Source organism: Amblyomma mixtum, chromosome 3 (assembly GCF_055824585.1).
Source record: "Amblyomma mixtum isolate Tamu chromosome 3, ASM5582458v1, whole genome shotgun sequence".
In the NCBI taxonomy this organism is placed as follows: Eukaryota; Metazoa; Arthropoda; class Arachnida; order Ixodida; family Ixodidae; genus Amblyomma; species Amblyomma mixtum.
In genome coordinates this window covers 302,630,697-302,643,699 of record NC_143014.1, presented here as the reverse complement: position 1 = coordinate 302,643,699, position 13,003 = coordinate 302,630,697, and the positions used below count along the sequence as shown (strand labels likewise).

Below are 13,003 nucleotides of genomic sequence, written 5' to 3'. Positions count from 1 at the left end.
GTTATGCAACTGATGCTCCCGGAACTTCGCTCAATGCACGAAGAATGAGATAAGACGACAGCGGCTCTCCCTTAGGCCGCAACAGAGTGCACTACGAGAGATGCCGCCACCTACGGAAATGGAGTTAATTGCGACATCTCGGAGGTATTTTAGTAATGCTGCAGTTTGAGCTAGCTGGCTGCCCATTCCTTAACGACGAACGGCGCACTGGAAACGCAGGGACACGAAAGACACGCAGACGAGGACAACTTGCTTGTCTTCCTCTGCCTGCCATTAGTGTCCGTGTCTTTCCAGTACGCCGTTCGTCGTGAACAACTCGCAGGTAGGTATTTGCTGCACCTATTCCCTTTCATATAGGCTGCACGAGGCTAAACGAGGCCGGAGGTCGCAGGTGCGACCTCCTGGTGGTTGGAGAAACCTCCAACGCCAGGCTGATCACGCTGTAAAGCTCACAGCACTCGAAAGAGGCGGTTGAAGCTTCCCAGGCAGTGACCTACTGGACAATTTCTGCTGCCTCCGCCTGAACGCGCGTCAAAGCCGTACTACGCCTAGCAGAGGTCACCCAGACTCCACACCAGTGTCGCCACTCCTAGAAAGTGCGGCACTCTCAAGACTGCGAGGGAACCATCGGCTGACGCCGCATCATTTCGACGCAGGCAGCGTCCAACAACTGGAGGGAGCATGCAAAGCACCCAAACTCAAAGCGGAGATGAGCCGTCCCATTTTCCTCGCGTTCACCCGTTGGGCACAGCCACATCGCAGCTGCAAAGCACGCTTTCCTCTTCAGTTCTACGGGCGGAATGAAACCAGGGCGTTTTCCCAACCTGGATAGGCAAGAACGAAGACCGCTTAACCGGATGCATGCTACCAACTGCGCGGGGAGGACAGGGCCAGAAGTAGTCGGAATAGTTGCACTCGCAACACTGGTTCCCAAAAAATTTTCCGGCGGCGCCGTGGTGAGCGAATGACGCCAAGTGCAGCTCACCGCTCGGCAACCGCTTGCGAACCCATGCAGCGCCCCCCTGCTGGCCACGGTGTCGTCGCCACACGACAGCCAGCTGCGCGACGCCTGCATCCGACCGCCGCTAACGGCTCCGAACCGCGTGGAGCGATTCCACGCAGGAAATCGCAATTCTCCCGTTTCTCATGAGTAATGCGCTAACACATGTGCTATTTGCGGATGCGCACACGAGTCCCGCAGCTCCGCTCGACTGTGGAGCTTAACAATGCTGGCTGCACAGCCAGGCGTCAACCCTTCCGTTCAACGAAACGACTGTCACCGTGTGTTCATCAGCGCAGCGTGTGCGTTTCTCGTGCTGTCGGTTTTAAACAATGTTCAACCAACTCGCCCAACAAGCCACTGTCCTTAAAAAGTGCTCTGTCCGGTTGCGGACATTCCAAGTACTCTCCCCTGCGCAACAACTCTGGCATGCTATCAACTCCATGTTCGTGCGTGGCCGTCCCCATGCCATGTCGCTGCGCCAAGTAGTCAAGACCAAGATCCTCTCCCCTCCCCCGAAATACCGAAGCGGTAGCCGACCTTTCTTCGCCGCAAAATCCTGTAAATGCGAGGGGTGGTTCTCGGGAAAAGAAAAGCGCAAAACTGCGCCACGACCCCGGTGCCAAGTTGAGTTTTGTTGAGAGCGAAAGAGGGATAGAGTATTTTGCGTAAACCTGTCTTGCCACCATCGTCTACAGGACGTGGAATGACACTTATTTCCCTCCACCCTGTGCTCCCTACTCCAGGCTTGACAGCAGTGCGGCCGAAAACTTCTCGGGAAGTGCGAAGGTGCAGGTGCCGGCGCGAAACAGAAGCCACGGGCGAGGGAAGGGAGCAAGGAGGGTGCGCGTCCAGCTTCACACGCGCCACTCGAACACGCCACGGAATCCGAGGAATGCTTAGCACGTGCAGAGAGACGCGAAAGTTTTGTCCCCTCCACCCTTCGAATTATTCGGCGTGCATGTGCGTGGCATTGAAGTGTCCACGAACCCAACCACCTGGGAGAGAATGCCTCCGCCAGGTAAGGACGTTGAGAGACAAGACAGAACGGTTGGCTGCAGCGAGCGCACTCAGGCACCCGTCTCTCGGCCGCGCTCGGTCGACCACAAGCAGCAGCCGGAAAAGGTTCACCACGAGTACGCACCGAAAAGCACGCGACAGTGGGCGCAGGATGGCGTGACTGACAGCCCCGAGGAGGGGGAAGAAAGAAAGGAGACTTGGCCCACTCGGACACTCGGGGGCCCGCCATTCCTTTCCTCCTACCCTTCCACGAAGGAGGCGCGCGCATTTTCCTTTCCTCCTCGGCGGCCGCGATTGCTGCTGCCCCTCGAGCGGCAGAAGCGTGTCAAAAGGCAAATGAATAAAAAGGCTCCCCTCCAGAGCGTGGATGGATATAGCGGCAGGGCTAAATATACTGCCTGACTCCGCGCGGGCAGCCGTCGTCACGGAGTGCATACATCGTGGAAGACGAGAAACGCGCGTCATTCAGCGGCCGCTGAACCGCGGCTCCGTCGGGACCCAACACCCTTCCCCGCAGCGACCGAGGCGCGCCGGCACACCTGTACGTACGCGCGACGGTGCAAACTTTTGCGGGCCTGTCGGCAGCGCAGGGTCGCGGGCCGATTGCCCACTCCGGGCGAGCAGGCTCGGAGGCATTCCACCGGCACTCGTCGCTCGACTGGAGGCGCGCACTCGGAAACAGAGGACAGCAACGGAGGGGACAAACACGATGGTGATAGTAAAATTAAGATAAAACTAAGACTGGTCTCCGCTTTTTTTTTTTTTCGTCCGACGGCGTCGAAAGTCCAGCCTAGGAGTCATCGACTACTCCGCGGGAATCCCTGAAAAAAAGCGCCGACGACCGCGATATAGAAAACTGCGCCACGGCTCCGCTGCCAAGTTTCGCACGATCCGACGATTCTCCGGGAGGAGATAGAAAGCAAGGCAATGCGCGACGCGAAGCTTGTAATTTATCTGGCTACACTCGCTGCACCAGTTCGACTAGTGCACCAGTGTCACATTCGATTTACCAGCGCAGCGCGCGCCCGCCGCACTTCCGTATTCGTTTTGCAAAGGTTGTCGCGCAGTGCAGTAGGAGTTCTTGACTGGCATGCACTCTCCAAGCTGGATGCGGAGCTTTAATGCAGCAATATGGGGGCGCCGATATAACCGCAGTATTAATGGAATGACGTCAGTTCTTTCCTGAAAGACGGAGGAGGGTTCGTGGCGTCAGAATTACAAACCCGAGCGGTCAATTCGAGCAACCGCGGGCAGCATTTCAGCCCGTATTCGTAAACCGTACGCGTACAAATACAAGCAACGCCTTCGGGACAACGAAAGATTTCCCGCGGCTGGTGTATGCTAACACTTCGTTGCTGTTTTGAAACTTCTTCACGCGGTTCGGGACGTTAGCGGCCGCTGATGCGGGCGGCACGATGGCGCTGTACACTCCCAGCACATCCGCGAAACCGGTGCAGCGAATGCAGACAAATCAAACAGACTTCTAAGTGCAGGAAAGTCGCCACCGTTGACGAGGCGCGCTTCGTTAGAAGTCGGCACACGAGCGTGGGAATATGCGCGAGCACCCTGACCAACCTCGAGGCTTGTTTTTTTGTTTTTTCTGAACGGGCTCTCACCGGTGAAGAAGAGGAAACGCTCCGCGCATACGTGCAGTTCGACGTAAGAGGTAAATGCGCTCGTGGTGTCTTCTTTCTTGTGTGTGCTGTCATGGCGCAAAAATCTTTTTAGTATGTATGATCACCAACTAGCCCCGCAGTCAACTCTCCTCAAGTAAATGAACGCTACATTAGCATGCATACTGTCACTCCAGACATGTGAGAAGCGCAGGCAATTTTTTTTCCAGTACTTTTTTCTCAAGATGCGGCATGCATTTAATGCATTTTCACTCTACGCCGAAGTAAAAGCAAATATGGTCATTCAACGTCAGCGTTCCCTTTGGTATCGGTCGGACCTGCACGCACGGTGCAGTTCGCGCACACGTTCGGACAGAGCAATCCTTCCATGCCAAGTGGCCCCGCGACAAGCCTCTGGAAACAGCTGGCCGCACCTCTCGGGGTTAGTGGCAGCCAAGCTATGCGAAATGAGGCACGTCGAACCGTCCCGGTGCTTGGTAAAGACACCGTGCCTCGTGCAAAGGTTTGGTTGGTTGGGGTTAAGCGTCCCAAAGCGACTCAGGCTATGAGGGACGCCGTAGTGAAGGGCTCCGGATATTTCAACAACCTGGGGTTCTTTAACGTGCGCTGACATCGCACAGCACACGGGCCTCTAGAATTTCGCCTTCATCGAAATTCGCCCGCCGCGGCCGAGATCCAACCCGCGTCTTTCGGGTCCGCAGCCGAGCACCATAACCACTGAGCCACCGCGGCTGGGCAAAGGAGATGCATATTCATGACTGCTCCCTGATAAATGGACTTGTGTTGATGTATAATATGTCGCCTGCCCCTTCAATATCATTCACTCGGTAGTTCAGCGCTCGTCCTGTGGTATGTGTGCCTTCCCTTTCGTCCTGGTTTCCTTTGCGCTGCCTCTTATAATGATGAGGGCTTCCTTTTCACGACACCAACCAGTGACAGGCTCACACCAGACCCCTTCGCACCCCTCTCCAATACTGCATGCCACCATTTCATATTCTTTCTTTTTTCATTCATTCCCCTTTTTTTTTCTTCTTCCAGGTGCGTCCGAGCGCTATCGCGTGGCGAAGTGGGGCCCCCAGCAACAGGGCTTCCTGCCGCAGTGACCGTGGCGAGGCATGTGCGAGCCGCGTGCGAGGAGCGCCTCAGGTTCGCGCGACGCTCGCGGGCGCGCACAAAGGGGGACATCCGCCGCCGTTCCCGTGCACGCTGCAATGCGATCTCGAGAGCGACGCCTGGCCGGCAATCTGCATTGTCTGCGGCGCGATAGGGGAGGAGGCGATAGAGACTGTCGCGATAGGCGCGCATCTCCGTCCGCATCTACTGTGGCCGAGAGAGGAATGCGACCGACGGATGCGGTGCAAGACGAGACCGCGGCCGACAGCCAGCCTCGCCACCGGTCTCACGCCAGAGCCCGCGTCGGCGATGGGCGAGGAACGCCTCCGCGGGAAGTAGTGGTCGGTGGGAACAAAAACCGTAACACAAACCGCGGCGTACCGGTACCTGCTCTCTACGACGGCCGCATGCGCAGTGCACCCCTGGGACTCTACAGCGCCTGCGTTCCCAGAAGCATTAGCTTACGCCTGTCGCTTTCGGGCTGCAGACCGCGGCACCGCTCCACGCTTAACTCGACAAACTCTATCCGGAGAAATACTACGCCAAACGACCCGCCAGTCTGGACCGTCCATAGGCCTGAAGAACCCATATCGTCACCCTTATCAGCTTTCTTTTTTTTCCTTCTCCACGCAAACCGATACCGCCGAAAAGGTCTCCGGCACGTCCCTGAAACAATCTCAGAAAGCGCTGTCAGGAGAAACCCCGGCCTCTAGGCGGAACATCTGAAAAATCATCCCAAATATAAAACATCCCAAATGACGGTTTGGTTTATACATAGCTTGCACCGACGTCACATCCGGTGGCAGTCGGTTGCGAGTCGGCCATGCTGCCGAACCACTGCCAGGCCGCCTCTAGCTTTCCGCTGCCTGTGTTAGCTCGCAACGTGTCGGTTCTCGTCCATCCGTAGATTCGGTATGGTTTTGTGTGCCACCCTTGGCTGCTATGACTGTAGCGGCAGCTCCAGGCGAAACAAGAAGCCGATTAACACGAACTTCATCTGCATTCGCAAGATAATCGCAGGCATGCAAGTGCGAGCGCTCCATGACACAGTAGGAATCTGCGCGAGCTGTGGCTGGCTCGCATTAAGCGCGATGATTTGGACCCCGACAACCCAAATTTAATTGTGTTCGGAGTGCACTTTGTGACAGGTAAGAGGCTTGTGTCGTCAACTTAGTGTTTACGATGTAGCGAACCACGACGGGCGCGCCTGATACCGCCTAGGCCGATCGCTGCCGTAGCGCCAACGACGACGAAGCGTCGCTGAAAGACGAAGTGCCGCCGCTCTGCACGAGATCGCTTGGGTTGGACTGGCCGTCTTCTGCGCTGCTCGCCGTTTTGTGTCGCCCGCTGTGAACACCACGCCTTGCACCATTTCTGCAGAAACCCCCTTTCAACGAAAACGTGGGAAGCAGTGGCTACACTCTTGAATGTTGCTGTTTTGATTGACGCCATCTAATTTGTCTGAAAACACAAACCCAGACTGGGTCCCGTGTCGCTGCATCCTAGCTACAGGAATAGGCAATCCTTTTCGGATCGCTGCGACCGCAGCGAGCAATGACGGCAGAGAAAGCGGCGTGCCGAGGCCGAGCTTTTCGTCTCGTTGCTTGCGCATCGCAGACAGGCTTCTCACCCACCTGCTGTAGAAATCATTGTGTGGTCCCATTGATTCGAAGGCTTTCATTTTTTCCAACTTCACAAAGCTGGAAGGAGTACACAATATCCCCCGTGGGCCACTTCGAGGAACACATCAACGCCCATCGTCGCGTCGACTCCCGGTCGCAGCGTGTACGGATCTGTATCGTCAATAATTTTCACTTCGTCTGCGTAGCTACACGCGCCGATCGAATAAATTCAGACCAGTAGCCTTCACTGAATGGTTCATTCCTCTGTGGAGTAGGCATCGCATTCGAAAGGTAAGAAAATAATCCAAAGCGTCCGAGGAGTGGTCCGGCATCGCAGGGCGGACGGGCGGGGACGGCCGAATGGTTCGGCAGCATGGCCGCAAGCGCTTGATGGGGGCGGAAGTGACGACACGTGCAACCTATGTATTGGGATTTAACGTCCCAAAGCGACTGAGGCTATGAGGGACGCCGTAGTGGAGGGCTCCGGAAATTTCGACCACCTGGTGATCTTTAACGTGCACTGACATCCGTAAGATACGCTGTCAGGTTGGCTCTACTCGCTAGATTTTTTTTCCCCCTTGCATGCCAGAAAAAAGAAAAAAACAACCTGCAGGGAGCTCACAATAGACGAAAAGGAAAGAAGGAATGAATAGCTCCAAAATAGGTAATTATTGCCGAAACGTCGGGGGTATGGGGCGATCTGTAGCTTGAGCGTAGCAGGGTGCGACACCGGACGAGAAAAACAAGCCGGGCTTGCCTTCCGTTTCGCCTACATCTCTCGTCATGAATCCGGTTTCGCGCTGAAATGCCCAACTCACGTATGCGTTTCTCGGAGACGCAAATAACTTGAGCCACAGACGTGCAACGAAATCCCGGAGTATCACTCAGTTCCATGCGCTCATAACGAAATAGGTAGCATAAATTTGACACAAGCTGCAATAGAGCGCTTGCACATGCCGAAATCACACCCTCAGGAAAAGGGATCCCGGCAAGACGGACCACGTACGGGTCTTGTCAAAAGTTCGCGGGACGCTGAGTATGCAGTTGAGCTCTGTAGCACAGGCCTGCAGGGTGCCTCAGCGAAGCTCGCTAATACGTTTTTAAAGGCTTTCTGAGGCATAAAGATGGCTCTTACAGCATGTAATACCAGTGGTAGCGAACGTCAGAAAACAGAAGAATCGTGTCAACCGCCACTAAGCCGGTTAATTAAATCCTAACAGACTTTTTAATTATTCCGGTCAGGGGCCAGGTTGTGCGTATAGATTCGCAGCCGAACCGAAAACGCAACTCGGCTTGTCAATGCGGCAAACAAATCAGTGCCCGTAAAGCACCCGCATGGAATTTGAACATCATGCGACTGTTGCTGAGAAATGCCGGAGCGCAACGTTCGCCGCTCCAGTGGTCGCACACCGCACGCGCTCAGTGTAGCACCGTTCAGTGCGTCACTCAAGCTGCTCTTTAGCGTTGGTACAGTCTTGGTCAGAAGTCCTAAGGCCACGGCGTTGACCTGCAGCGAAGTGGATGTCCCTAGAATGCTCCGTGTATATGCCAAGCAGGAAGCTTCTCTACATCTAGAAGAAACCTTCTGCTAGCATTTCAAGGTCCTTCGGTCTTTAATAGTGCCGTAATGGCTCTATTCATGGGGCTTAAGCGAAAAGCCTTTGGCTTTAGGACTTTTGACCAAGACTGTACTTTTGGCTACCCCGCAGCGCAAAGCGTATACTGCTTCCCACAGATCGATACGTGCTGAAATCTGAAACAAAACCGCCGGATAAGGACCGCACGCCGTTGGAGCTCCTCGGAACTCGATGCGAGTACCTGGTAATGATTGGTCACGCTTTCGGAGTACCACTTTTCACGGCCTCTTCCGCTGTGACACTCCGCCACCAAAGTACTAGAACCCTGTAAAAGTGCACTGCAATGGCACGCCGCTATATCATCACTAGTATTCCGCTCTGAAGCATGCGAGATTTGCTCAGCGAGCCATGAAAGCGAGCCGTCAGGTCCGAACAGAAGCCACTTTCGTTCTCCGAGACGCGCTTCGTTCCGTTGAGGGTGCACAAAGATGGCGGACGCTGCAAGTACTTTGCGCGCCGCCGACTAGGCGGCGTCGACGTTTCGGACATGTTGAGAAACCTTTACAAGCGCCGAAACGCTGGTCTTGCCCACCGTTTGACCCGTCACTCCCACCCTTCGGGTACGTTAGCGCTGTCGAAACATGCACAGGCGGCCCCCAGACATCGCCCGGCACATTCTTACATCGGCAACCGTATCAGAATCGGACAGCTTGCGCATACGCCCGAACAAATTAAGAATGCCTGACATATAAGCCTTGTTCTCGCATGCTGACGATACGTGCACAGTGCCTTGTCTCTATCGGATACAAGTCTTCAGGACGCATGAGCGGCAGTCGATGCCGGTGTCTAGTGACCACACTTACGGAGGTGAAGTCTGACTCACGTGCTCTAATGTGTGGCAGTGAAATCAGGCGACTGACGGCAGACCTTAGACCTGAGCACTAGATCGCTTTTTCCGTGTCCTGGAGACTTTTCCACGACAGTACGTGCGGTGTCTGGAACGCGTCGGAAAGTAGAAGACTGCTTAGTTCAGAGTAACCTCCACATTAACACGACTGGGTGCTGAGTGCGCCTGAACACACAAAAAGCTCAGTCTTCACGAGTTAATTGATAGTTAATTAATTCTCGGGCGCCAATGTCGAGGGGGGGGGGGGCACACCGTAAATGACGGCCTCAAATTTAATTTCGACCACGAAGCATCGAAATCTCAACTGTGCATTTCGCTGATTTCGCCTCCATAAAAATGCGGCCGCTGTAACACTGCTCAGCCGCAGAACGCCTTGTTCCAATTCCACATACCAAAATACTCCCGCGTGACTTCACTACGCGTTTGTGCGACGAGGGGACAACATTTAAATAAATGCAAGCACGCTGCGGAACTAAGCTAAACGTCTTTTTAAGCGTTAAAACTGAGTCAAATGGGGGAGACTATGCGATGGAAGAAGACATTAATGAAGTTTTCTTCCGGCGACTGTAAACTCTGCACTCCTATCAAACCCAGTGGCCTACAGATGTGCTGACGACCCCTTACGCAGGGCCAGTAGCTTGGTTTGGGTTAGTTCGTGACAGTTTTTTGAAAATGTAGCGGAAGAAAGGCACGAACGACAGATGTGGCACCTGTCCCGCCTACACCTGTGTTGCCCGTGTCTCTCTTACGCTACGTTTTCAAAAAAACAGTGCCGATTACGCACGTGTCAAGAGACACTAAACAAGCAACGAACGGGGACTCAAAAATATCTCGTGCGGGTGCATTGTACCAAAAAATAAACTTCGGGTTTTCTCGCAAAGTTCCGTCGTTACGGGCTCTGTCGCCAAACATGTTCAAGGAGCGGAGCACTCGGGCAAATGCGGTATTATGCACCAGTCGCGACGTTCCGCTTCCACGACCGGTGCCAGGACGAAGCGTGTAACGACGCTGCAGAGCGAGCACCGTACCACCTCGGATGCTAAGGCACAACACGGAGCGAGAACCACCAGCCGATATTTATAGGCACTGCGATGGCCTGTTATCGTCGACACACTGGGGGAGGGACGCTGGCCCGAGCTCGCGTACGCGCGCGCGTGAATTCCTGGGCTGATATCCCGCAGTGGCAATTATAGGGTAGTATATGATATCTCCCGCAAGAATCGACCCGGAGTTGTACGAGCACCACAGTGCGCCCAAAATGTAGGTCAGCAACCAAGTTCGTTTATTTCCTTTTTTCGACAGTAAACACTTCTCGCCGGCCATCTGAAGGAACGGGGAACCTTCGGGACTTCACGCCGTCGCTTTTTCGCAGCAGTGTACACACCGACGACCTTCGGTAGACAAACGCGCCAGCAGACTGCCGTTCGCGCTGGCTGCGTTTCGCTATATTTAGCTGAGGGAGAACCAAACTGCTTGGCGACGTTAAATCCTCGACAATATTTTCGACGCAGCCGGGGATATATTCAATTTCATTCATTACCCTCAGTCCATAAAATAGTACGGAAATGGATGAACAACTGCTGCTGTGCCAGATTGACGGGATTGATTCGCGTCTCGGCCATAAATTGGGAGAGGCGCATACCGGCCAGCTGACAACGTATTCGGCCAAGCAAAATAGAAACGTGCGCCGTAACCGAATGATGCTGGCAAAATAATGGAACGCTAATAACGTTGCACGAATGACACACGGAAAATTCGCTTCCGCGTTAGTCACGGTCGCAGCTCGTACAACGGAAGCCGGCACAAAATGAATTTGCATACCAGTCCAAGCAGATATAATAAGAAACAACATCAGCACAGCAATGCGCCGAATGATATTTCCCCACCAGCACATGAATCACCGTTGCGAATCGTAGCATGTGGGTGCGAGTTTGATGAGCCGGGTACAAATCCCGGTGAGACAGGTGCGCACGATCGGTTCGAAAATCATGCCAGACCAGTCGGGAGAAAAGCAGCCGCAGTACGAGGTGCGGAAAGATCAGTTCGGAATAGCGCTCAGGTTTTCCCCGTATGAAACATACCAGAAGGTGACGAGTATCAAGCATAGGCAAGCAATAAGCGCTCGGCGGAAGCCAAGTGTGCTCTCAGCTCGGTGGACGGCCCAATAGCCGTCCACCGTAGCGTAAAGCCACCGCTCAGAAATCACAAGTTGCCAGCGTGAGAAAAAAAAAAAAACAGCACCAAAATGCGAAAAGCCTCCCGGCATACTCACGTCAAATCGCGGCGTGCCGTGTAGAAGACTATCCGCAGGAATCTCCATCCCCCTGTGATAAGGTAGAGAAAGAAGGTGATGAATCCAGCCATCCAGACGGAGCACAGTGAGCCGAGTGTGAGCACGCTAAATGACCCGCAGAGCCCGGCCAACTTGAGCATACTACGATCAGTCCAACTCTGATGTGCGAGGGGGCTGGCTCGCCACTAAATGCAACCCGGCCGTCACAGTTTCCTGGGACACATTGGATCTGTTTTTCCTCCTTCATCGCAGGGGAGAAACACGGCCGCCCCACATCACGTGGCGCAGTTGCCGACCGCAGCGCCCCTTACGACGCCGGCAACACCTGGCTTGCACTCATACTTTCTCTTTTACTCGAACGGTGGCGCTACAATAGAAAACCACCAATTATTCTTTTCGTCTAAAGCGGGAAGATGGCGCCACCTAAGCGAAGCGCTTGGTTTGAATTGGCAAAGTGACGAAAGGGAGCTTGTCAACGTAGCCGCAAATATAAACACAGAGCATGCAGCAACATGCCCAAAAAAATGTTTTGAATTCGGCGTCACTCTAGCCATTTAACCTTCCGCATACACAGATGCATGCCTGCCCCAAACCGCAACACCGTTGTATCATTTCGACGTCAGGCTTCCTCTAGCGACTCCAAGGCGGTCAGCACGAAACATATACGTGTGGGCAACTGAAATCTTAGCGCTCACCTGTCAGCCGCATCGGAGGATAGGAGAAGGCTCCAGCCCTTCCGGGGCTCGGCCGCGGTTGGGCCTGCTACGGAGCCCTGCCTGCACCACTTTGCGAACTTCTTTCACTCCCATTTATTCATTTGTTTAACGCGCGGCAAAAGAAAAAAAAAGAAGAGGAAACTATTTGCTCGACATTATTAAACGGTCTAGAATAAAATGGACAACATTGCTGTAAATATTCTCTTCTCTTCATTTTTCACGCAGTTCTTCTAGTTTTCGGGGTGTGCGGTCATGTTCCTTTTCATTTTGAATTTCGTTGTTTTTTCCCGCGTTTTCTGTGCTGTTCCTATAAAGTTCACCTGGTCCTGCTTGCGCTGCTGATGGTTGGGAGAACGAAAACGTCGAGAATCTATACAACTTACCCTGCTCCCGTCAAGCACTACCCTTACGAACAGATTTACACCTACCAAATTTTTCTGAACCGCCCAGCGTTTCCACTTCTTGTGCTTGTTTACCTTCATATCCAGAAGGAGATCGTTGTGGTGTGAAAATCAGCGCACACAACGAGTAAAATTAAACGAAGGACAACGGTTAACTGGCGGACGCAAGTGTACGGATATAACCATCATGTCATCATGGATATAACCATCATGGATATAACCATCAGCGACATGGGGTAAGATAAAAAAGAAGGAATAACGCCTAGCCTTTAAAGCACCTCTCAAGTTATAAATTCTTGAAAATCCCGATATCGTAGCGTTGTTCTCCTGGCCGGCTATTGCATTTGCGTGCCGATAGCGTGAGCCTCGTTCTCACGAGCAGCGAGTTGGGCGAAAATGGAGACTCGTATCGGACCGGGGCAGCGGCAGTACTCGGCGCCCATGTACAGCCTTTGTCAGAAATTTAAATCCCGGGGGGTTTGCTTCTAGGCCACACTGCTTTGCTCGTAATGCGCGCTCAGCGTCCCAAATCTCCTGGAGGTAAGAAGATTTTTCGTCCTGCTCCCTCCGGTGCGTAGGACTTGAGTGCTACAGGAGCGCCACAATAGTGCTTTGAAGCAAACCCCCTGGGCTCTAAACTTTTGAAAAAGGCTGTTCATACAACGCCCAAGTACATGCAACGCCCAAAGTTTCTCGGGAGACAATGCACAGGGTGCTCTT

General features: G+C 53.7%; 1 protein-coding gene across 1 annotated transcript in view; it reads right to left on the bottom strand.

Moving 5' to 3' along the window:
• The window catches only part of Fatp1 (Fatty acid transport protein 1), a 107,792-nt gene extending 96,340 nt beyond the window's left edge, over nucleotides 1-11,452 (bottom strand). Inside the window, exon 1 of the mRNA XM_089583787.1 lies at nucleotides 11,146-11,452. Coding sequence (XP_089439913.1) covers nucleotides 11,146-11,306 — 161 coding nt within the window. The 5' untranslated portion in view covers nucleotides 11,307-11,452. The remainder of the gene's footprint in view (nucleotides 1-11,145) is intronic.
• Nucleotides 11,453-13,003: the final 1,551 nt, after the last annotated feature.